General features: G+C 40.6%; 1 protein-coding gene across 3 annotated transcripts; it reads right to left on the bottom strand.

Moving 5' to 3' along the window:
• LOC108506684 (cell surface glycoprotein CD200 receptor 1-A-like) lies at positions 1-22861 on the bottom strand. 3 transcript variants are annotated; one of them, XM_017833994.1, is made up of 7 exons: positions 18878-22861; positions 17995-18584; positions 5139-5447; positions 4153-4404; positions 3215-3314; positions 2786-2828; positions 1-1481 (listed from the first exon to the last, which is right to left on the bottom strand). In XM_017833994.1, the coding sequence occupies exons 2-7, from the start codon at positions 18077-18079 to the stop codon at positions 1359-1361; spliced, it is 912 nt and encodes a 303-aa protein (XP_017689483.1). In that variant the 5' UTR covers positions 18080-18584; positions 18878-22861; the 3' UTR covers positions 1-1358. The 3 variants fall into 3 exon arrangements, with proteins under 3 accessions (XP_017689483.1, XP_017689482.1, XP_017689484.1); XM_017833993.1 differs by having other exon boundaries at positions 17995-18965; positions 20777-22861; XM_017833995.1 differs by having other exon boundaries at positions 17995-18965; positions 22498-22549.
• Positions 22862-26392: the final 3531 nt, after the last annotated feature.

The following is a 26392-nucleotide window of genomic DNA, read 5'->3' as shown; positions in this document are numbered from 1 at the left end:
ATGGGGTTATCCACAACTTCTCTGGGCAGCCTGTTCCAGTGTCTCACCACCCTCACAGTAAAGAATTTTCTCCTAATATCTAATCTAAACCTAGTCTTTTTTAGTTTGAAGGCATTCCCCTTTGTCCTGTCACTACATACCCTTGTAGAAAACCCCTCCCCATTTTCCTTGTAGACTCCCTTCAGGTACTGGAAGGTCATAATTAGGTCACCGCTAAGCCTTCTCTTTTCCAGGCTGAACAATCCCAATTCTCTCAAGCTTTCCTCATACGACAGGTTCTCCATCCCTCTAACCACCTTTGTGGCTCTCGTCTGGACCTGCTCCAACATGTCCATGTCTTTCTTGTGTTAGAGACACCAGAGCTGGAAGCAGTACTTCAGATAGGGTCTCACAGAGCAGAGCAGAATGGCAGAACCTCATTCCATCTGCCGGCCACGATGCTTTTGAAGCAGCCCAGGACACATTTGGCTTTCTGGGCTGTGAGCACACATTGCCGGGTCAGGTCCAGCCTCTCATCCACCATCACACCCCAGTCCTTCTCAGCAGGGCTGCTCTTGATCTGTTCATCCCCTAGCCTGGATTGATACCATGGGTTGCCCCAACCCATTTGCAGCACCTTGCACTTGGTCTTGTGAAATTCTCATTGGCCCACTTCTCCAGCTTGTCCAGGTTCCTCTGGATGGACATATATCCTATAATGGTATCCTATAGTCCTATAGGACTATATCCTATAATAGTATCCTGAGTTATTGAATATGAAACTAACAAGTAAATTAATCATGTTAGCGAAGACTCTTTCTTAGTGAATGATCTTCTAAATTTATCACTCATTTCCATTTTCAGAACTGGGTCTTCCCTACCAATATCTTCTGCTATTTGAGGTATTCAGTGATGATTGGTACTTGGGTCACTATGTTAGTAAAGTGTGAATTAGAAAAAGGTGGCTGCTGATTGAAGAGTGTTTCATTTTAGTTCAGAAATAACACTCCTCTGGTCTCCCAAATGTGTGCATCATAGTGTCAGGTGCATCAAAGTTACATTTAGAAGTGACTGACAAAACTAGAACCTTCAGGGCAAGAACACTAAAGGGAACACTGGTCACAACATCTATTCCAGGAAAAACTGTGTTATGGGGTCAGTCCATTTTTGCAAGGAATATCACTGTTTCCCTTCCCAAAGAAGAAGGCAAAACAGGGGGGAAAAAATAGACCTATAAAGACTCATCGGCAAGCACAGGTGTCTGAACAGACCTAGTGAGCTATGCTGCCCCAAAATCTGAAGAAATCCTCTGAGAAGTTTCTCTATATAACCAGTCTTTTATAAAGTATGTCTTTCCTTTTCCAGTGTTGTTGTATTGTTCATGTTTCGGGCCACAGTTCTTGTGGAAGATTCTGCCCCACTGTCAGATCAGACACTGAGTTGTAAATTACGTTTTCCTTCTGCACGTAAGTAGTATAAGGTTCCACTTCCATCGTGTCATTCTAGCAAAACAAAACCAAAAACTGTGAATGCAAGGAGTAGTTTAGTTTGGCAAAACTCAGCAAGCCTTTGATATCAACGGACGAAAATAACTGGAAAGTAGTACTCTTGTTTTTATTCTTCTTCAACTCAAGAAAAAGACTCTTCTATTGCTATTTCTATCAAAGAATATGTGTTGCTTTTTCTGGCAAAGATTTGGAGGGTAAAGCTGACATATTGGTTCACTTGCCTCCTTTTCCTTCCCTTCTACACCACTTATTTTTTTTGCCTGAAAAAAAAAGTTGTGTTAAGGTCTAATTCTCTAGAAAGAGCAAGTAATATGCTAAAGTCTTGACTGCAATTCATTCCTCCATCAGTATACAATTTTAGTCTACAGACATGCTAATAAAAGTTACGTGATGTGACGGCAAGAACACTGGTACTTAAACCATTATTTTGCTTTAACACAACTGCATCTGTCAGCAACAACTTGGAGGTAGGGCAGCAGAACAGCAGGAATAGTAATAACTAGAATTGGCTAAGTCTTTTCAGAGGCTGAAGCAACTTTTTAAGTTGATGACAGAATTTGAGCCTAGCATCTACTTTAGGTGCACAGATACAATATAGTTGTAGCACATCTTGTCTGCACAGAGATGCTTTTATTTGGATTTGGCAGCAGAGAATAGAGAGACATCACTGATGAGTGAATTGCTCAGCTACACGGGAAGCTTATAACAGCATAGGGAATTCAATAATATCTCCCAGTTTGCAGCTCAGCATTCCTTCCATTGTTTAATAAGATGTTTTGTCTTGAGTCTGGTTGGTTCATTGGTTGTGGATTGACCATACTAGATAAAGAGGGGCCTTCAAAACTCACACATTATCATTCTGGACATGAAGAGGGACATTCCTTTTCTCCTTCTGTCTGTTAATTTGGTTGTTTAATCTTCTTGTTTACTAATAGTTTTCTTAATATTCCCCAACCCATGTTATTGCCTCCCTTCTTCATTACTGCTTGGACAGGAGTTGTGGTTGGTGTGTCTGATATAATCAGGAAGATGTGGTGGGCATCACTCCTTGCTAAGATAAAGAAGGGCAGTAGCTGAGTGTTTGCTGTTGGAACATGCCTCTAGTGCTCCAAGTCAAAATTACGGTAAAATTAAGCTTTGTTCTGTCCTATAAACAGCTAAGAACAAACATATAGGACACAATAATACCTGCTTAAAGGACAGAGTGAAAATCTATTGTTTTCTCTTTACTGATTATGTTTTCAGGACTACAGAAGATCCCTGATTTGGTGATGTCTAACCTGCATAATTCTCCTTACCTGTATAGGATCAGTTTCAGGAGGCATGGTTTTGTGGCACAGTCTGTGAAAAAGAAAGCAAGTGTTAAAGAAATTCCTTCCTTAGTCCTATGTTTGTCTGGATCACAGCTTGGTTTCTTTGGTCAGAAGCATATGAAAAGTTTCTTTTTCTTGTCTTCAGGAGTAAAGCCATCTCATGTCTCTCTCTCCCTGACTTTAGATCCTGAAATTGTAGCATCCTGACTTTCTCATTTAGGATGCTTTCTTAGCATTATTCAGGGAAGATGTGTGCAATGCACAGTGTCTGCAGTATAGAAATATTTGATGAAGTTACTTCAGTTATCCATGGCAGCACAGACTGACAGAATCATATGATTTCAAGACACAAAGAGTACTTTAAAATTTATTCTAGCACTACACGATTTTTCCTTAGCACCCTATCATACATACCTATTACTGTGGAGCTTGATGTAGTAAATGACAGCCATGAAGGTCATAATGCTCAGAAGACAAAGGGTAATGGAGACATACAGGATAGAGTTCTTTTTGTCTAAACACAAAGAGTTAGTTTGAGTTATATCTTCCTACTACTCATTTTCTGTATTGTTTCAGTATAAGATTAAAGTTGCTTTAGCACATACACACAGTTTCAGCATGCTTGTAAGAGAAATATAATGTCCTTCAGCAGAAGGCAAAGTCAGCAATGAAACACAAATGGAGTCTGTGTCAGAGACAAAAGCAGATCCCACAAATCCCACAGTGGACACTCATGATATTTTTTCACTAAGCCACACCTGAGCCCCTCTCAAGGACTCAGTATTTCTCAGCACTGCAACTCGTGCATAGTTCTCAAAAGCAACAAAAAAAGCAAAAACCAGAAACCAGAGGTCAGTGTCAGATATTCACAATCCAAAACAAAGTGATTTACTTGTTTCTGCTGGCCACACTAGAGTTGGTTCTGCTTCTCTCTCTTACCATGACATTTAAATTTGCATCTGAAAAAACCTTGCTGATGTTCCACTTCCAGTTGGTTCTGCTTCTCTCTCTTACCATGACATTTAAATTTGCATCTGAAAAAACCTTGCTGATGTTCCACTTCCAGTTGGTTATGACTGCTTTGTCTCTGTTCCCAACAACATTTTCACTACCAAAAAATGCTATGACACTTATGTGCATCCCTCTTAGGGAAGAAACTCTCAGGAAACAGTGTCTAGAACACAAACGAGTGGTGATGTTTCTGGTCAAAGGCAGTTGGGGATGGTACTCTTTTCCTTATAGGACTTCACTGAAGCTTTCTATACCTTTTGTAGACTTTCCTTCCTAGAAGTAATGAGAGTTGAACAAGCTGAACAGGCTTTTGAACAGCAAATGCACAAAGGGAAGCTTACCTGAGGGACAACAGGCTATGGACTCACTCCAGCTCCCAGCTGGGTGGAACACCATGCAGGTTGTGTCAGTCACGTTGGTGTCACATGCTGTCAACCTGCTGAGAACAGTCACTGTCCCGTTGTCGTGGCTTTCTTCCTCAAGGGAGGAGTTGCTCTCTAGGAGCCACGAGACCTGAGCAGGCGGCTTCCCTGCCGCTGCCTCGCACACGGGCTTCCCGTGCTCATCACAGAAGAGGCTCAGCCTTGGGGGCACTGCAAAACACCAGGAAGGGGAGAAGCATGGAGTTAGTTTCCTGCAGCTGGGACAGGATGTTCTTGTTCTCTACCCAAAATGAAAGCAGTGAAAACAGGAGAATGAGGTTGGAGGTGTCATTCCATGACAACAACATGGATCCAACTCACAAGAGACAAAGATCTTGTCTCTTTTTTCCTTTTGGACAACTTTCCCACATTCAGGTGAGCCTTACCACAGCCATTCTCCACATCCTCTGTTAGGATATGGGAAATTACTTCACAGCTGTTGTTTCTAACTACACAGTGGAAAACATGACCACAGAAGGGAGCAGAGTTTTGGGAAATAAGGAGGAGGGAGACCCAGAGACATTACCAATGATATGCATGGCAGTTTATCCAACAAGAATCACGGCTTTGAAGGGACTTTAAAGATCATCTAGTTCCAATGCCCTTGCCATGGTCAGGGACACCTTCCACTAGACCAGGTTGCTCAGAGTCCCATCCAGCCTGGCCTTGAACTTCCAGAGATGGAGCATCTACAGATTTCCTGGGCAGTCTGTTTCAGTGACTCACCACCCTCTCAGTATAGAACTTCTTACTAATATCTAATTTAAAGCTACCCTCTTTGATTAAAAAAAAAAAAAAAGCTCCATTTTTTACTCCATGTTTCCCCAGTGCCTCAGGAGAGCTTTGTATGTCCAGGCCCAGACATGGTCCTTTGGAGAACTGTAAACAGGGAAGGAGTTCCTTACCCAGCACAGTCAGGTGGTATGTCCTGTGGAAATTCCCTTCTGGTGTTACAAGTTCACAGATGTAATTTCCCTCCTGGGCTATCCCCACTTGCTTTATCTCAAGCACAGGACCAAGATCTGGTCTGAATTTCCAGTTCATGCTGTCACTGCAGTTTGTTCTGTCTGTTGTATTCGTATCAGCCCTGTAGCCCAAGTTGCAGGGGCCTCCAACCTTGGGATATATTTTCCATGTTAGCATATTTATATTTGGTTTGAGAGGGCAGGTGAGCACTGAGCTGTCACCTACAGTCACTGACACTTCGTTGTTCCCTGAAGGAGAGAAAGAAGGAGAAGAACATGTGAGATGGTGCTTGGGGGTGTCACTCATAGTACTGAAGTTGAGGTCAGTGCTTCACAGGGAAATGTCTGCAATGGTACATGCCAGCATGAACCGTGTCTGTGCCCATCTGCAAATTGTCTGTCATCTCATACTAGAGCTGTGGATTATGGAGCCAGTGGCCTGTCACAGCCTACCCTCCGAATACCATCAACAAATTTTCCACTGGGGTTCCTCTTAGTGGATAAGACTGGATATTGAAGGAGGACCCTAATCCTTCCCATTGCCTTGGACACTTCGTCATCTGAAATCTGCCTCTATTGGCAAATTCTTCAGATTTGCAACTCCTTTGGGTTGCTCGCAGGGCGGTTGCCGCTAACAGAAAATGGAAAAAATAGAAATATGACTATTGCATTTGGCCACATGATAATGACTTTTCTCTGGAACTGTTGTGACCAACAGAGTAAACAGCTTTTACTTCTGCATTCATACAAAATCCAAAACTGTGGGCAAAGGCATTTTCTACACCTCTTAGACATGAAAAAAAAGCACAAATAATAGTGGTGGAGCTTTGTGCAGAGGAAGGATTTTGTCTTGTGTCTCAGGGATGTCTTTTCATCTTCGGAATCTTTGTGAACATACGCATTTACACTGAGTGTACATAATGTGTACATATGCATTCACACTGTGGCTGTACTGTTTTTACTGCAGCAGTTCCCATACAACATGAATGTAAGTCCTACCCATCTTTGTTGTGTGCCAGGCACACAACTATGAAGGTGTAAAATGTGCCCATATCCTTGTGTCTCTTGCTTGATAGGCTGAGATAACAGAGGAACCTTATTCAGTTGATGTGTTAACATGTGTTGACAGTGAGTATGACTTGTTCTTGAATTCTGTTTTGCTTTTGCTGGGAAACACTCTTTTTTTTTTTCTTTCTAGACACTGAGTCTTCTTTTACATTTTAAAAGATGACTATTGCTGGGAGACAGGAAATACTTCTTTTCTGGATCCATGAACTATGCATTTGAAGCCACCAGATGAAAAGTTTGGACCTAGTCCTCTCATTCTTTTTGGTAGTTATCACACTGGTTATTTAGGGGTGGAGAGCCAGATCACTATTATGGCTCCTCTGTGTATTGCGTTTGTTCAAGACAAGTCGCACCTCAGGATTGCTTTTTATTTTCTTATGGGTCCCTGAATTTCTTTTTAGCCAAGAAACTAATTTGCCTGGAATTTCTTCTTCCATAAGCTTTCAGGATGGATTATTTTTTTCACATATTGAGCATAAGTCATGCTTGCATTCTTTGTATTGACCAGATTTGGGACACCTCATCTGCCTGTGTCTTCAGCTGACATATCCAAGGGTCAGGTTTCTAGCCCAAGATTCATTTTGCTATTTCCTTGACCATTGAAGCCTCTCAACATGATGCCACCTTTAGGACAGTTGGTTCTTTTGCTTTGTTTCAATTACTCACATTGGGACCATTTCCTTTAAGAAAGTATTTTGTGATGGGTTTTGTTTGCAGGTAAGGTACCTGTGGGTGAGCATTCCAGGATGAGAGGAAAGTTACCTGTAACTGTTCTTCAAGATGAGTTGCTTGTATGTGCATTACTGTTGCCTACACTTTCACAGGCAACCCACCCTCCTTTGTGAGGCACTTGTGAGACAGAGAAAACAAAAGTATGAGGCGCAGGTTGTAAACCAGTGTGAAGAGGAGGTGAAGGAATGGGACTTTTGTGTCCTTGGGCTCCTGCTGAAATTAAAACAAGCAACCCCCAAAATTCACAATGTATGTACATGTTTAAATAACCACCTAAAGAAGACTTGTTGCCAGTAAATAATCTTTCTTTTTCAAAATCTCCTAGGTGCAACAGTTAATGAGTTAATAGGAATAATACCCACAGCTGTCATCTAAGAAGCCTCCATTTACCATCTCACTCACTTCCTCCTTTAATAGGTCACTGTTAACCTTTGGGACCACAAACCATTGATGTCTCAGTTCTCTGTGTCTCTGGTGGAACCTGAGTTGTTCTTTCCTTGGGCTGAGTAATAGTTTCAGTGGCATTCTGAAAGCTGTGCGTGAGATAAAAATCAGAGTACTACTTTCAAACCATGCATTAATCTGGATGGACAACAGAAGTTAACAAACCTGATTTGTGCTGAAAAATAAGTTTTTCACAAATTAGTCCAAAAATGTTAAACCCCTCCACAAATCTTTCAACAGATATACTAAAGCAGCAATTGAAAATTGAGAAAACTACAGTTGGTTTTACCTTAATAATATTGTCTGAAATCTCATTATCTTCTTGAATCTAGGTGAATGAATCATTCCAGGTCAAACGCATTTGCTTCTGTTTGACTGTGTTCTCGGGAAATGATTTCCAACTTGCAAAATGAAGACAGTTCACTGCATTTTCACTTCTTACATATTCCTTTAAAGGTTTTTGCCCTTTCATTTTGTAGATAAAGTATCCTTTGGGTGAATACGCTTCAACTGTTGACAGTGTATTTTTCTGCTTAATGGCATTTCAAGAGAATGTGAGGTGTGTGTCTTAAACTCAGATGATTTTACCAGGAGTGGAACTGAAGGAAACCTTTTGTCTCATGAGAGTTTCTGGATGAGTTCAATGAATGTCTCTGAAAATTGGAGAACAAAGTGTTTCCTCTCCTAGTTCAACATTGCCAAGAGTCTCAGAGCTCCGAGTCATGCACAGTGTGGCTTACCTCATCTGAAAATGAGTAAGCAAACCTTAACATTCAAACTGCTTGTATGTTGGAGATGGGGGTTTTTTGGATAATGTGTGCAAATGTTGAGCAAGAATGACAGTGTTGTGCAAATTTAAGTGTGTACACTTTTATTTGCATTTTAAAGCAACATCATTTTACTTGTATTTCAACTCAGCATCTCCTAAAGCAACTCATTGTTATGCTCAAGTTCCCCAAGATAACAGCTTGCACACTTCAAGGCTGTAAAGAGGCAGTGAAAGTGGTGCTTTCTGCTGTGCCTTTCTGTTATATTCTCCTCTGAATGAATCAAGTACCATTGACTTCAAATAAGAAGCCACATCAGTCAGCTTAAAATGTGCTGAATCAAGTTTAAGTACAATTTTAAGTTTACAAGAAATTCGTGGAAGGATTATGAAATCCCCTGTATCTTGTTATCAATTCAGAAGGCTTTTGCTAAGGCAAGAGCTTTTCCATAGATGGCAGATTATTTTGTAAAAAATCTTATTAATCCTACCCTTATACACATCCTCCTACTTTTGTAAAGAGGCCTTATAAACATAAAAGTTTAAATTGTTTTGACTTTACTGAACTCTTTCATTGCTAGAGTGCAGCTAAGTGGCATTAACACAAATACGAATTGTGAACTTTCTTCCTTGATTTGCTTCTTTTCTCATACATGCTGCTATAAACATGATCTTTAGACTTCTTTTATGGAAGAAGAATGCATATGCAAGAAGTCCTGAAAAGTTTGATTTATTTATGTTTCTGAAATGACTTTGACAACCTTCTCTTATGGTGGAACAGGGATTGTTTTTATCTCTGTAGAACAGAAATATATTATTAGGAGGAAGTCTTATCTTATATTATGACCCTATTAGCCTGTTAGCATTCTCCCAAGAACTGTCTCAAACTCCTCCTGTCTTAGTTTTAAAGGCAGGGAAAGAAAAAAGAATGTAAGGGAGCAAGGCATAACTGCAGAGTCTGCACCTGTTTTGATCTTCCTCTGGTTCAATGTGGCATGGAAGCATTTTGTGTCAGCAAAGTGCTCTGGATACTCCCTAAACTGAGTCCCAAAAGTGGCATAGCCAGGCTGATAGTTCTGCTGGGCATTTGCTCAGTAGCCCTTCTTGTCATCATGTAGGTAGTTACAGTGCTTCCATTTCTATGGATGCTCACTCATTACCGTGTGGTGCAGAAATCTTCCAGCGTGCTTGCTATTCTCCCAATAAAGCATATGCAAAAAGAGAGCTCAGCTTCATTTTACCACAGAGTGTAGCAATAAGTTCAGATAATTCAAGGTTTTGAACTGTGGTGAGCTAAATTCTTGTCACTCACAAGCAAAATAGGACTGGGCCTGGGTAACACTTGATGGGAAGCTTCCAAACCATGAATAATAATGTCAGCCATTTTTCATAACAGTTTCTGATGAAAAAAGGATTTGCCTTTCTTTCTATTTCAAGATAAAATATAATCTCAGAAAATGTCAAAACTTGCTGGTTTTTACTAGAGTTAGCTTTATTTAAAAGCACTGCAAAATGTATATTCTCAGAAATTAATATGTAAATAGTTATGGAATCCACCAGCACAAAGACAGTTTTTTGAATAGATATAATCCTCATCCCTATCCTGTCCTTCCTGGTCAGTTTAGCATTTCCTCCAGTTTAGAGATGTTGCTAGGACAAGTTGGACTGAAGTTGGACATGTTCTGCTTTCTCTTTCTAGTGACCATCCCAAAAGTCATCTCAGTCTCTTAAAGTATATTTTGTTAGATCAGAAACCAGTATGCTAGCATGTGACAGTTCTGCAGGGAACCCAGAATTGCTAGCCATACTTATGAAAATGAAAGGACTGAAAATAAATCTCCCCTGCTCTCTGTGCCCCCACAGAACAGGTTCTTTCCCTCATTCTTCTCTTGTACTCCATAAGCTTTTGGTGACTTTTCAAGGTGCACATTTTTCGCATGATCTCTTCTGAGCAACTTTTCCATAACTTCCATTACTTCCTGTGGGTCTACTCCAATCCAGCCCTTTGCCAGGATGTCCCCATATGCTTTCTTTGCCCTCCTTATGCTCCTTGCTCCAGCCTGCACTCTTGGATATGTACTCAGCAGCTCTGAGGGAAGACGTAGTCTCTCCTTTCCTCCAAGAATTTCACTAAACCTAAAGGATGTATATCTACTCTGCAGGAAAACTAAACAAACAGAAGTATTTCTTGTGGTTAAACCCCAGCTGGCAACAAAGCCCCTCACAGCCACTGGCTCCCTCTCGCTCACTCCTCCCAGAGTGAGATGGGGGAGACAATCAGAAAAGTGAGAAAACTCACAGGTTAATAGTTAAAGCAAAAGCCACGTGCACAGGCAAAGCAAACCAAGGAATTCCCACGGGCAGGCAGGCAGCCACCTCCAGGAAAGCAGGGCTATATCATGAGTAGTGGTGACTTGGGAAGACAAACACCATAGGTCCTAACATCCCTCCTTCCTTCTTCTCCAGGTTTTATGTGCTGAGCACGATGACATACGGTGTGGAATTTAGTGTTGGTCATTTGGGGTCAGCTGTCCTGGCTGTGTCCCTTCCCCACCTCTTGCTGGTGTGGTGGGATGAGAGGCACAAAAGGCCTTGGCTCTGTGTAAGTGCTGCTGAGCAATAATGAAAACATCCCTGTGATATGAACAGTTTCCAGCAGAAACCCAAAACATAGCCCCATAGTAACTATTACGAAGTAAATTACCTCTATCCCTGCCAAAACCATCACAGTATGCCACTGTTAAAGAGGAAAGGTTCAGTGTTACAAGTGTTTTGATTCTGACCTGTCACTGCACCGCTGTTTTCTGGAATGGTGCTTTCATAATGTAAAATGGCTAATAGTCATTTGCTGAAGTTTCCTCCATGATAGCTGCTTGGTTTATGACCAGTGCATTAGGGCATATATGCCATACATGTCAGCATTTGTCTATTCAAACAAAGACTCGGAAACAAACCAGCACATTCCACGGCTCCTTCTTTCAAGGTGAAATCCCATTTTATAGCTGAGCTGAACTGACAGGTTGTCAGTGCAACAAAGGCCTCGTTCTCTGTGGGCCTGCAGGAAACAAGTGACTTGAAGAGGTGTGAGCTATCGGGCTCACTTCTGTGCAGCACTAACTGTAGGATGGTAGTTAAATGTCAGTACTGTTAACTACTTCATTGCACATAAGAGAGATTAAATGAAGAGAGATTAAATATATCTACATATTTTTTGTAAACAACTTCTCATTTTCTTCACAAATGAATTGACTCTGGAAAACAGCAATCATTTTTTCTGTTAGCCAAAAGGAGCAGAACTCGGGAGTCCATGCTGTCTGTCACAACAATGTAGAAAACAGATGAGTCAGGTTCTGGGAGTTCTGTATAGCTCCAAGCTGAACCATTTTATTTTGATTGTGAGCAGCTTTCACCTTGGAGACTCATCTGACAGGTGGGTAGGATAGAAGGCCTCTGGATGAGGTCCTCCAATTTTACTCCAGCCTGTAAAATCCATCTAATTATTAACAATAATGCTATGCTATCCCTCATTTTCTCTCCTTGACTATTGAAGAAGACTTCAAGCCATGTTTGAGAAGGTTCTCAAGCTCTATTCCAGTGCACATTCCAATGCACTGACAGATTCCACTTCTATGTTTGAAAATGCATATATCCTTTCTCAGGAAAAACAAACTCAGTGGAAAAGTTCACATTTGTGTTTCCAAAATATGTTGTCATGCTAAAATAACAAAAATATTGTCATGCTAAGATTTCTGTGATTTGAAAAGATTGGGGGAAAAGACTTTGCTCTGTTTTTTTTAATGTGGTTTATGTAGTGTGTTTGACAGCTGTCATGAATAACTAGTTGCACCAGTTTCAATGCAGTGTCACTTATTTAGTCATTTCTCCTGTTTCTCAGAGACTTGCTCGCAATAAAGGAAGAAAGAAAGATTTTAAAAACAGGAAAATTTGATTGTGAAGCCACTACAATTTTGAGGGGAATAACTCCAAAATCAGAGAGAGCTACACAGCTTGAAAGTGTTTTTAATTGCTTTCAAACAGGAAAGATTTCTAGCTTCTGTTATTCTTCATAGCAGGTTTTAACCCACAATAGAACTTTTTCTTGCCTCCAAAATGACTCAAGTTCCGTGACAACCTCTTCTGAAACTTAGCTGCTAAAGAGTTTTTCACACTGTAAAGGGATTTCTTCCTCAGCTGTATTTCTCAGACATCCTATTGAATCTTTATTTCTTACAGTAACAATTTACCACAGCATCTCCCCCTTACACCCCCTGTGGATTGTGACATATTAAACTCAGAGGTATAATGAACTGAAACAATGATCATACCAGAAGCAAACTACCAACTGTATCTTGGAATGAATGTGTTATATGAGTCATAACAAGTAATAATCAAAAAGGCAGTACCAGACGATTGAAAGAGGTCAGATACAACACTGAGTTCTGCATGTTTTCCCCTTCTAAGTGCCTGTGACACTTAGCAAGGCTCGTGTGGAGTAAAGTGGAAGATAAACAGAAGTGCTTTGTACTAGGATAGGAATTGCTAACGTACTGGCAGACTTTTCTACATCATAGCTTTGTGACTCTGAAAACAGAGTCACAACAGGACAGAGTGTAGGCTAAAAACCAGTCCTGTGTTTTGGGTGAACATTAAGTAGTTCAACTACTCTAATTTTCATGATAGAAATACATGAAATAGCTGACCTGAGCTCATATGACTGTTTCTTGAAACTGGGATCACAGCTTTTTCAGCATGGATGTATCTTTAAAGGACACATTAGAGACTTATACCTTAATCATTAGTTTCACACTCACGGTCTTTTATCCATACTTATCATTATATCTTGAAAATATCTCCTATTCCCATTTCCTTTAGTTAGGCTTTTTACTTATCTTCAGATATTCTTTTCTTCCTCATAGTCAAATTCTTATTTTGTTCTCCTTTTAACACATTTCTTTTCTGCAACTATCACCATGTCACTTGCAGTGCTTTTCTTGCCCCCATTACTGTGTCATTCTTTCTTGCTGTTTCATACAAGCCAAAATAGCAACCTTACACACTTTGTCACTGGTTTTCCAATATGAAGTGCCCACAGCATGGCTGGATTTTTTTTTTATGTTGCAAACTTCAATATGGCTTTATATGTTGCAGAGAGGTGAGGACACTGACAGAACTCAATAATGATCCCAAGGTTTCAGTCTTCCCATTCAAGGTGGAATATACCTTTGCATTCGCCAGTTCCAGATTTTCATTTTTCTATGATCTTTCAATTCTATTAAGCTTTCTCTAGTATAATTTCAAGCAGTCATTCAAGATAGCTAATTTTGAAGGAAAAGAAAAGATGTTAAAGCACACCCAATTAAGAGATGTGGTTTGATACAGTGTTGTCTTGAAAAAAATTAAGCTGAAGAATAGAAGGACAACTGAAGGGAAACATGATGGATTAAGAACTGGATTAAGGAGAGAAAGCAAAGGTAGTGTTAAAAGGAGGTGTCATGTTGAAAGTAGCTTGTTAATAATGTTTCTCAGCAGATGTTTTTTGCCATAATTGCATTTAACCTTTTTACTAACGGCATTGGCTGTTTGAGGAAATTTGTTAAAAGCAGGAAGAATATAGTGTTACTAGTTTAAAGAATTTATATGTCATACAAAAAGGACCAGCTGACTTTGATGAGTAGAATGACAGATGTGTGCTGAAATTCAGCAGCTCAAAATGTAATAATAATAAAAATAAGTAGTATTACAAATTTAGACTGGAACTTAGAATAGAGAATCTTGCCTCAATCAGGATTAAAACCAGCCTTTCAATAAAGTGGGTGCTCTTTTTGGTGCTCAAATTGTTTATGAAAAGTGTTTTGTGATACATCTGCAAAAAAAAAAAAAAGGCAATTTAATTTCATTTCAGCACTGCAATTTGATCCCGTGATTCAGTGATTACTCTCAATTAAATGGGTTATGTAATATAAATATGACTTTCTAGAAAAAAAGGATAGATACACTTCTTTAATGAAGGAATTTTTTGGTGTTTAAATGATGTGTCAGTCACGCAGCCTAGAGAACAAACACCGTTGGCCAAATCCTCAGCTAATAATAAATCATCACTGAACGTAACAAGCTGTCCCATGTTGTATCAGCCTGGTTGTAAACTTTGAACTTGGTATGGCAACTTCTATGTGCAAAGATCTTTGTCCTTGCAGAATTTGAGCTGGAATGGATGAGGGGAAAGAGGATTTATACCAGCTGACAAAATGCCTTGGGTAGTATTTCTTTCCAAGTAGCGCTGTGACACCATGTGTAACAAAGTGCCTCCAACTTCTCAGTATAGAAACAGATACAGATTGTTTTATATTTGGTTCTGCATGCTGAACTGCATTATTTGGTTCTGCATTACTGTTTGCCACATGAGAAGGAAAACAGAAAAAGTACTGTTTATTTGTGCTTGAGAGGCGTTTTCCTGCTATTCTAAACAAAAAAATAGATCGTTGACTGCAAACAGCAGCTTGTATGCAGAAAGCAGATAAAAGACTGCTATGAAAACATGGCTATAATCTCACTTTTATATAGTTAAAATCTCAGTCATACCTTGTTTAGTGCTTAGCTTTAGCATAGTGGTTTTTGTCCTAGCATTTTCTTATTCAATACAAAGATAAGGCAGCACAAGAAGATCCTCTATGCTTGTTTTCTTATGAATGATTGTACTTCTAAATACAAAATATACCAACGGTGAGTTTTAAGTAGCACATACCTCTACAAGTGCATTCACAGTTAAAGCAAATCTGCTTGCTTTGTAGTTCATGGAGTATGTGGTCAGCTTGCAAGACTGAGCTTCCTTTTTTCCACTGTTTTAACATATTCAGATGCAAATGCTTTCAATGTGTTTGGACCACAGTACAGCAAAATGTTGGTATCACAAGGATGTGCTTTGAAGATTGAACTATGGCAATTTAGATGTGTTCTAAGAAAAGTTTTGCTTAGTGGAAATTCAGTACGAAATTCTGTTTTAAGAATTTGGGTGAGAAAACCCATCCATTAGGATTCAGATGTTTTTAGGGTAAAAAAAAGTCAGAATGATTCCAGCACATAGTCCTAGGGGGCTGCAAAAAAATAGTGAAATGGAGACAACTGTAAGATTATCATAATAGATTTTTTAGGCTATGATTTTTTTGTATCTAATGCAAGACTCCATCACAAACTAGAAAAGAAGGCAACAGAGACAGAAGCAGTGAAACACACTACGACAGAGACAGTAAAAACACGATAAAACACTAGTACCCTACTGAAAAAGAATTTACCAGCTTTATTAAGGAAAGAAACTAAATGACAGCAGTAGCATTCAAGAAGGTTAAGTATGTAGGTAAACTTGAACTGTACCTGGGTTGCTCTGTAAATCGACTTCACTTTTATTCATCTCATGCTCTATAATTCCAGCACCGATACAATATTACTGACTTTGTTTTTTTACTACTGATGAAACTGAACAACCGTAGAGAATCACATCTCCCTACTGACAATGGATGTCTTGCAGCTTCCTCTGGAGCACTTGGACATACCTATTGTCACAAGATACAACTGCAGATGCAGGACTTAACAGCCCAACACTGCAAATGTTATTTCAATAACAAGAGATCTGTTGCATGAACTTCTCATGGAAGATCTTGCCTTTTCTTACCACTTTCCTTTGGAGGATGTACACAACCACTTGAGTTGTTCTGTGTGCTAGAAATCTTCAAAGCATTACCAAAAAGATTTTTATTTTCTCTACCACTACTGTGAGGATTGCCACAACATGATTGTTAGTAGAGATCATGCATCAGCAGCCTCACTAGTGTATTATCCAATTCTACCTGAGGGCAGATGCAACAATTATGAAGCAACCTCAGCCTTGCTTCTGAGCTGCCCCTTCTGCTGTTGTAAAAACTAACCCAATCATACAAAACAACTTACTAAGGAAATGTTAAGGAAAATGTTAATGGAGATAAAGCCTGGTTACACACAACAGTTTTTGCATGACCTTATTTAGATTAGAGTAGCTTGCTCTAGTCTTCAGGAGGGGGGACACAGTTCCTTCTGAGCTTCATGTAACACTAGAATTCTCTGGATAGAATGCACTCATTGGATCAGTTTGACATATTTAGCCTGTGATCTCTGAAGAAAAAAACACTTGTCACTAGATCTTGCTCAGAAGAATCAGCCTAATAATGAAGGAAACAAGTTTAAGAGCAGTGTTAGCTAAAAACTTCCCATCAAACGTGGGCTGCTTTTTATTGGGAGCAGGATGCGGGTAGCGGGGGAGGTTTCAGGCATGAAATTACATTTTAACTGAACACCTTTTTCTACATTCTTTGAAGGGCAACATAGTCGATTAACCAAGACACCAAGAAGTTGAAATAGAAATACCATTGGGTGAAAAATATCCACTTTTTGGCATTGGACTTTTTATAACATTTCCAGAAAAGTCAGTTTTCAAAAAGAATTTTTGCCAAGTTTATTCCCCTTTTTCTCCCCATTTTCTTCAACATTTTGTGGTGTATCCATACTCCTTTACTTTTCGAGCAGCTATATTCAAAAATGTTGGCTGTCTCTGATGCTTACCATAATCTATCTGCATGATCTTGAGCAGGTTCCTCAGTATTCTTTTGAGATAGTTCTTTATCTACAGGAAAGGGACAGGGGTTTTTTCCTCCAGTGTACCTGTTGTGAGGTTACTGATGCAAAGTTTAATAATTTTTGTGAAGTATTTCAATTTTTTCCAATGGGTAGCACTGAGGTAACTATTTGGGATCTTTCATTACCACCCAGACACATTACAGACAGGTATTCTGTCACTGCCAACAATGACTGCATCTGTTTTGCTTTAAAATATCATGAAGGAGACATTTTTATTTTCTGGCCAGGTGGAATGGAATAACTCATGTCCACACAGTTTAGTTCTTCTGTCTATAATAGGAATGGACACATGCACATTACATATTATTCAGAGATGTCTCTAATTTAATCTGGATCTCACAGACCTATCTGCCTTCTCCCTCTATGCATAGACAATTTAGGCTTCTGGAACTGCTACCCAAATTCCTAGATCCACTACCAAGTTCCCGGCGTGCTGTGTGGTGTCTGGAAGAGCACAAGCTCTAGAAATGCAAGTAAGCAGTATGTGGGAAACATTAATTGCTGTAGCTAAACAGTATTAAAACTAAGTCAACTACACTAAAAGACAGAAGCTTTGGAGTGCCACTGCCTTTGGCACAGAAGCCTTTCCCAACTTGATACTGGGCATGCCCCTTAGCCTCAGAACAAAATTGTGGAAGCTGCTCCCTACTGTCTGAGCATCGGGGGTCTTCCACTACTTCACAAAAAGATGCAAGAGATTCCTGTCCTATTTCAGAGTACCTGCAGCCTCTCTTCAGCAGAAACTGCATGTCCAAAAGCTTCACGTTCACAAAAAACTTTGTCTGGCATATTTTTAATATGTTAAAAGGATCAGTTTCTCAGATTATGTGGATTTTGAGTTGTCAATAAAAAGGCTTTTTGTGACAAATGTTACATTCCCAGCTGAGGGCCACTAACTAGTTTTCTACATTGAAGTCACAAGGATAATGCCTGGCAGCTTCGTGACCACTAAGAAAAGAAGAACAGGATTGGATATTGGGAAAGCATGTTTTAATTGTGCTCCATAATTTTTAGCACTTAATGAGAGCCACAGAGCAATGAATAGCTTCTACAGAAAGAAAGTAGCTGTGCATATTCCCCAATCTTACATCCCAATGCCCAATTGGTTCCAGTTAGACTCACCTCCCGATCTCATAACAATGATGGTGAGCAGCACAAACATATACACAGTCTTCCCAGAAATCTTCATGTTGGTTCCTGCTTTCATGCCTTAGGCAGCTCCGTCACTCCATCCATCCCGACACCAACCTAACTGTGGTCACGGGGAGAGTTTATTGCCTCCCAATGCACCCTCAGCAGTCGGTGTCAAGTGTTTCCTCTCTCCCTTTCCAACTCCTCTCTTCTAGCTGTGCATGCTCCTGATCAACTGGCTCCTCAAAGCTGAAGGGGTTCCTCCTTCTGACTTTTCAGAGCACTAAGCTTCCTGTGCTGAGAGCCTGGGCGAACACTGAGGAAACAGGCTGAGCAGTTCTGCCTTCCGTTCATTGGCTCTCCTCGGGAGGCTGATAAGTGAAGATAAACCCTGCAGCAGAGTTCAGAAAGGGTAAAAGCAGAGGAGATTATGCAAGGTTGAGTTTAATATCAAAAAGGAAATGTTAGTCTTGGGAAGCTAGAGAAAAACTTATTCTTTATGTTTGTCATGTCTGTTACTACTACTACTTCTTTGACACTTCTTTGGTACTACCTCCAAGACAATTCTTCCTTGTATCTTCCTCAAGAGAAAAAAAAAAAAAAAAAGCAGTCTCAAACCTTTTCTGTAAGTGACATTTTTAATTATTTCTTTCTTAGCTGCTGGCAGCACAGTTCTCATCTTGAACAACAAGTCTATCCAGACCCTGAGAACAGAAACTGAGTTTTGAGGGGAAAGAAAAGTCTATTTTAAATTCTATTCAACAGAAATGAGACAGAAACTGAAGGTGGCCTACATCTTTCACTTAAAAATTGGTTTGTTTGGGGATTTTTTTCAGAATACTCTTGTGAGGGTTGTTTTAAAATAATATTGTACCTGTTTCTCCACTTCCTCACTGAGCTACTAATTTCAGATTCAGAGTTCTGTCTCCCTTCTTAAGCCACAGCACTTCCCTAGTACAGTTCTGTGGGTCAAGGAGAAAAAAGGCTTCAGCTTTTTGTCTTGTTTGAAAGCTAGGAGTCAGAGTAATTACCACTGAGGACAGAGACATAAGAAGTAAATACAGAAAACAGATCAAAGTTGGCAGGAAATGAACTGCTGAGGCACTAGGACTGCACACCATGTTTGAACTCTGCTGATGACTGCTGTCTGATATTCTGGTAATTTTTTTTGATCAGACTGGTGTTCCAAAATTGTCTGCATTGATGTTCAGTGGAACAGAGGAGTGTGAGTTAAGGTCTTATGTAAATAAGTAAAAAAAAAGACTGATAATGATCATGTAAAGAAAATAATGTAAGACACAAATTTAGCTGGATCATCTTGGTCCCAGGATCATCTCATTGGCTATAGTTTTTTGTGGGAGGGTGTTCTGCATATTTTCCCCCCTTGATTTTTTAAATACAATATCACATTTTGACACTCCTCCACACTGTTCTGAGGACTTCAATGTGCTATTTTCAATAACACTAGTTTGTTTTCTGAGTATTTATCACTGACCTTGGAATTAGTAATGCATGTGAATAGATATCATAGCTGCATTTTAGACAAGGGCATGGAGAGGAAGAAGAGGTCTTTTTGTAAGTAGAGATTAAGATACAAGGCTGGAGAGAGAACATGTAATCAGTATCAGGCTTCCAAGGTAAAAGAAGTGGTGCTCAAATTTGATGCAAAGACAAGAGGAAACTAAGGTGGTATAAATGTGCAGATGTGGTGTATTGGGTACAAGATTGCTGCATAAATATAAAAATTTAAAATATTCAATGGGATAGAGGAGATTTTGGAAGAGAACAAACTCTCTTTTAAACAAGAAAAGTCCTACTTTAAATTGTCATCATGAAAGATCTTTGCTACAGGAAATTCATTCAGAACCAGAAGTTAGACAGATGGATTCTTTTGGTAGGAAAATATTATTTAAGATGCCATTAAGACTCTTTGGGAGCAACTTCTAGTTGAAGGCAGCAAAACTTGGGAAGTGTCACAGAAGTCTGCGGCAGGACATGACAGGAAACATAAGTTTACCACAAGAAGTGACGAGCATTTTATTTCTTAGTCATAGGAGCCTGTTCTCTAACTTGCACAATGACAGCCAGGATCCCACGACATAGAATTCACAGGATCCTAGAATGGTTTGGGTTGGAAGGGACCTTCAAGATCATCTCTTCCAACCCTCCTGCCACAGGCAGGGACACCTTCCCCAAGAGCATGTTGCTTAGGGCCCCATCCAGCCTGTCTTTGAATACAGCCAGGGATGAGGCACCCACAACTTCTCTGGGCAAAATCTGTTCCAGTGTCTCACCACTCTCACAGTAAATAATTTCTTTCTTATATCTAATCTAAATAAATACCCTCTTTCAATTTAAAGCTGTTCCCTCTTGTCCTACCACTACATTCCCTTGCAAGCTCCCTCTCCATCTCTCTTGTAGGCCCCCTTTAGATACTGGAAGGTTGCTATAAGAACTCCCCAGAGCCTTCTCTTTTCTAGGCTGAATAACCCCAACCCTCTCAGCCTGTCTTTATAGTACAGGGGCTCTAGATCTCTGATCATCTTTATGAACATCCTCTGGACTCGCTCCAGCAAGTCCATGTCCTTCTTATGTTGGGGACACCAGAACTAGATGCAGTACTCCACTTGTGGGGTCCCACCAGAGCAGAGCAGAGGGGGAGAATTACCTCCCTCGACCTGCTGGCCACACTGCTTTTGATGCGGCCCAGGATGTGTTTGGCTTTCTAGGCTGTGAGTGCACACTGATGGGTCATGTTGAGCTTCTCACTCACCAACACCCCCAAGTCTTTCTCCTCAGGGCTGCTTGCCCCGACCCAGGTGTGGGACCGTTCACTTGGCCTTGTTGAACTTCATGAGGTTTGTACAGGCCCAACTCTCAACCCTGTCAAGGTCCCTCTGGATGGCACCCCTTCCCTCCAGCATGTTGAACACACCACACAGGTTGGTGTTGTTGGTAAACTTGCTGTGGGTGCACTCAGTCCCTCTGTCCATGTCGCCAACAAAGATGTTGAACAGCACCAATCCCAATATCAACCCCTGGAGGAACACCACTCATTACTGCTCTCCACGTGGATGTGGAGCCATTGACCACAGCTGTTTGAGTGTGACCATCCAGCCAAATCCTGATCCACCACGTAGTCTGTGCCTCTCCAGTTTAGAGACAAGGATGTTGTGTGGGACAGCGTCCTGTGCTATGTACAAGTCCAGGTAGATGACATCAGTTGCTCTTTCCTCAGCCACCATTGCTGTAACCCTGTTGTAGAAGGCCACCAAATTTGTTAGGCACTATTTTCCCATAGTGAAGCCATGTTGGATGTCACAAATCACCTTTTTATTTTCCATTTGCCTTGGCATAATTTCCAGGGGGATCTGCTCCATGCTCTTGCCAGGCACAGAGGTGAGAATGACCAGTGTGTAGTTCCCCAGGTCTTCTTTATTTCCCTTTTTAAAAGTGGGGGTTGTGTTTCCCCTTTTCAGTCAGCAGGAACTTTACCAGACTGCCATGACTGGTCCTGAGAAAGACCAAAGTGGGACAGAGGATGACCCAGATGGAAAAATAATGCATGTAGAGGAGTGAAATTTGTCTGGTTTTGCTGGCTGCATCAATTAGAAGTGTGGTGTGCATTTCATGGAAAGGAGAAAAAGTGGAAAGAAAACTGAAGCCTGAGACGTAGTCGAGGATGAAGACATTGTCAACAAAGTGCAACTAAGGATACATTTTCAGTAAGTTCCCATTTCCACACAGCAGTAAAGTCAAGCACTGTTTAAGGTGCTATGCAGAACCATCACAGCCTTGCTGGAGACTGAACTTTCCCTGTCTTCTCAGTTCTGAGAGCACAGATCTAGGTTCTGCCTGTGGTTTTCATTGTGGGTTATTGCAGAACTATTTTATGTTAATTATCATCATGTCATCAGATATTATTTGACAGTCTCTGTGATCTGCTCTGTTTGAAGTGGTTTTACTCAGCTTAAAGTCCTTGCTGACAGCAGATTCCATTCAGCAAGAAGTGCAGGAGCTGTAAAGCTGAATTTTAATCAGCAAGGTGCAAACAAAAGTTCATTCCAGGAACTTCAATTCCAATGGTGACAGGAATATCAGAGTGCTAGAGCCCCATCTGGTATAAACTTAAGCTGGCCTGGTCTTCTGACTTCACATGAAGCTGCCATGACTTTCTCCATGTGTAGCCGGTTGTAGTTGGCTTCCCACCAAACCCCACAGACTACAGAAGAAAAGCTCCCAGAAGAGAGAGAAGAAAAAAAAACGGAATAGCAAGAGCTATATAAAAAATATATATATATTTTACATATATTACAGATATACAATTAAGGTGCTATGTACATATGAACACAGGAACCCCAAATCGCTCCCAAAAGGGAAAGAAGGGAAGGGGGAAAAAGGACATAAAGGGACAAAAATGGACAAAACCAAAACAGGTATGCACAATCGAAAAAACCCAGTAACTAACAAAATAAAGAACTAACAGAATCTCACCACTTCCCTTGAGAAAAGCAGTACAGCCAGACGCAGCCCAGCACTTCTCCCCTCACGCATGGCAGACAACAGCAGTCACTGCAGGCCTCAGCTCCAGATAAGCAAGACCGAGACAGGGATCTACCATTCCCAAACCTCGCTGGAAGAAGAGAGAGAGGTCTCTCTGACCAGCTTTATTTATACCTCAGGTTATGTAAAGGAATAGCATGGAATACTTCCTTGGTCACTTCTCTAGTTCCTTCCTGGTTACAAGCTGGTCTCCAGGAAGGCCTAGACTGAAAGTATCACACCATGTAAGAATTCGCCCCGCTGTCTCTTTCTGTGTCAGCTGAGGATCCTAAAGGTACAGACAGCTCAATAGGCTGCAGATAAATAAGTAAATCCAATTATCTCTGAAGCCGGAAATGGTTCTGAAAAAAAAAAAAAATCATGATTTTCTATGTACTGATAGATCTGTTTTGCTCACTGAGTAAGTAAGTACTCAGTCCATGAAATACAATGGTTTTGTGTGGCAACTTGGCAAGGAAGTACAGTTAAGGCTGGATTACACTATGCAATGGCCTTGTTCAATGTATAGGGCATTAAAACCAATTTAATTATTTCAGAGATAGCAGTGTATGTTACAATTGTCCCTGAATTTCCTGCCTTTTGATGACCTTAGAACCTAGAACTTGTTATAATGATGGAAAAATAATTTCAGAAGTTTTATTTGCATACTCAGTAACAAAAGACATTAATTTTGTATATGGAGGTATGAGAAAGAGAAAACAAAAGTATTGGATAGCATCATTCTTGTGTGGGCAGATGCAAAAGTTCTATATCTACTTAGCTGATGCACTTTGCTCTGACTGGCTGTTCCTCCAGCTATTCCAGTCCTTGCCTCTAACAGAGTTCATCCAGTCTACCTGGAGCATGATTGACAGGTCTGCCTCAAATTTGATTGTCTCGACCTGTGCAATTGCAGACTGTACTTCCAGCCTTTGTTTTCAGCAAAGGCCATGAAGGCCAGCATGCAGTGGTCATTTCCTTGCCCATTGATCCCACCACAAGGCAAGTCCTCTAGCAGAATGGCATAATGCAGCAGCCTGGCTATGGAGATATAAATTATAAACTTTGTGGCAGCAAAGTGCCATAATATGCTTATAAATCAGCTTCCTGGTTGTTCTGTGGTTGGGTATTGTTTATTCCTGGAAACACCCACACACCTGAAAGTCCTAACGAGAATAAAGTTAATTTTACACAACTCTTACTGGAGGGTAGGTGAGACTGAGGTGAAGCCCACACTCCCAGAGTCCTTCTCCCTTCAAGGAAGTTTGCATTTAATAGCAAGACTGAAACTGGGGGACCTGACTTTGAATTCAGACTGTGGTGCACACTTTACATACATGTGTAGGTAAATAAAACATTATGTTTCAAAGTACTCCTGAGGGTGCTGAATGTAGAAGTCTGCAGCCTAGTCTTAAATTCTGCTTCCCATCACTCCTTGGAGTCCTGTCCTAATAGCTTCTGCAGGCCATGTCCATGCTGTGCAGATGACGACAGTGCCGAGCTCCCTGAGCTGGCTGCGAGCTGGCTTCAGAAATAGATGTTGTGTAGTCAAGTCAGCACAGCACTGCACATAGCCAGGGCACAGAACCTTGTTCATGCAACTAACTGCTACCCAGTGGAGAGGAATGAGTCCCCAGTGCCATGCAATGAGCTCTCAGCTTACTTGGAGCCAGTTGGATCACTGACATACACCAAAGGCACACAAGCTCCTGCTGGTATGAAATGTTGTGGCTCTCTTAAAATTAGCATTAAGAGCATTAAAATGCATGATGTCCTCCTGCCCCAAACTCCTGCACAGGTCACAAGGCCTGGGAGCTCCATCTTATGACTACACTGTGGTTATGTTCTACCCTACCTCCCAGCAAGGCTCCCCTTGAACCCTGCTCCAGATTGGACAAGGAAGACTAGGCTTAGTTGCAAAAGAGCACTGAGAGCGGATGACTGAAAAGTGGGGAGGAAGTGAGTCAGAGGACCAGATGAACTGAGATAGTTGTTTCATGAGGGAAAAGGAGCAGGAACGTCCAGATGAATCCTAACTCCCCTCTGTGCTGGAAGTCAGTACCACTTTTCTTTGGTCAGGAGATTGCACAGAAATGAGGAATTGTTAAGGCTTTTCTTAAATAAGAGGAAGAAGATGTTTCACTTCTCCAGTTCCTTAAAACATGGAAATACTTGGCTTGAGGAATGAACAGGATATCTTCACTTGACAGCAAAGCCTGAGGCTATTTTTTTACCAATGGAGATTCTTCCTAGCAATCTCCCAGGACAGGCAAGCCAAGGATATGAAGGAGGAAGTTTTGCACTTGGACACCACTGGCAGCACATAATGACATGGCCTGGAAATCTGCTAGCTCAGCTAGTTTGGGATTAACCTTGGCACTGCTCAGCATGTTGTGCTGTGTCTATTATCCCCGGTGTGTCTGCACAGAATACTAAGACTGTATGCGATATGTCCTCCATTATTTCATGTAGCTGGACTAAGAAAGCATGAGAAATTTGTGAGACATTCTTCTCTCACATAAGTCAATGGAAATCAGTGAAAAGAAACTGATGTATGGAGGTATTTGCAGGGTGTGGGGCATTTATTTCATTTTCTGCAACAGATGCTACATGTGTAAGCAGAAGCAGGAGATTCTTCTGTTTGATTTGGGGGTTTGGACAGTTATTTCTGTCTTATTTTACAAATAAGGCTGAGAGAAGATAATTCTAACAGAAAGGACATTTCTATTTCTATTGAAGAAATTCAAGTCCAGCATCAGATCATTCACAGAAAAGTACAAGACATTTTCTAATCTTCTGGACTTAGGTATTGGTTTAAATGACAGTACATAAATCTTAATATTCGTTTCAGTACTGTGCCTGCATTGTTCTAATTTCTAATGTTTCCACAACTCATGATTATCTCTTTTATGGAGACTTGCTTGTTTTCTTATTTCAGCAATATATGGTGATAAAGATGCACGTGGCCCATTTATGCAGTGAATGTAAAGTTACTTCCTTTTCCTGCCTTGAAGTTGGTATGAGGTGAGGTAAGCCCATCACAGTTGTGTTGGGCATAAAATACTTCAATTACAGTTGGTTTAATTAAGATATGCAAATCCAAAAGAATCTCTAGTATAACTCCAGAAAGGTCAGTTTATTCATAAAGCCTTTATATTTCCTGATAGTCTCAATTATTTTAATGTGTAGGATGGAATTTCCTGATTTCATGGTGCTGTTCTGGACACTTTTTCAGGAAGGTAGATTTGATCTGAGGGTTTCAGGATAGTCCAGAGGTAAAGATCTCTCTTCCAGTTTTGCTGCTGGCTCATTCTGTCACCTTCCCTTTTCATAAGTGAATTGTAAACACTGCTTCTGTCTCAGAGAAGCTCCAGTCCCAAGGCTACATGTATCCCATACATATAATGCATATGTTATGATGGGGATGCATACATTGGAAACTGAGAACAAACCTGCTTCTCCCATGTAAGCAGATGATAACCTAAACAGTTCATTTTTTCTGATACTGATGCGTGACTAGGAATCAGCCCTGCTTGTTACAGCAGAACAAACAAGGCCTGTCTGGGACAGGGAAATACCAGCTTACCATTTGCAATGTGCGATTAAGAACAGCATCAGGGAAGGTGTGGGGGCAGTGGGGTGCTGTATGGCATCTATACAATATGAAAAATTGAGACTTGATATCCCTGAAAGTTAAAAAGTAATTTCTCAACTTGCTGGCCACAAATCATATCACTGCAAAAGAAATGCATTTGCTTGGGTAGTTTTGCTTTGTAACAGCAGTGGCTAAAACATGAGATCTAAGAGCCATATGACTCCAGCTGGAGTAGAACCCCAAATATCACTT

The sequence above is a fragment of the Lepidothrix coronata genome, unplaced genomic scaffold, assembly GCF_001604755.1.
Source record: "Lepidothrix coronata isolate B3197 unplaced genomic scaffold, Lepidothrix_coronata-1.0 Scaffold226, whole genome shotgun sequence".
Taxonomy (NCBI): Eukaryota; Metazoa; Chordata; class Aves; order Passeriformes; family Pipridae; genus Lepidothrix; species Lepidothrix coronata.
Note: the sequence above shows the minus strand (reverse complement) of the source record. Positions and strands in the feature narration are given on the sequence as shown.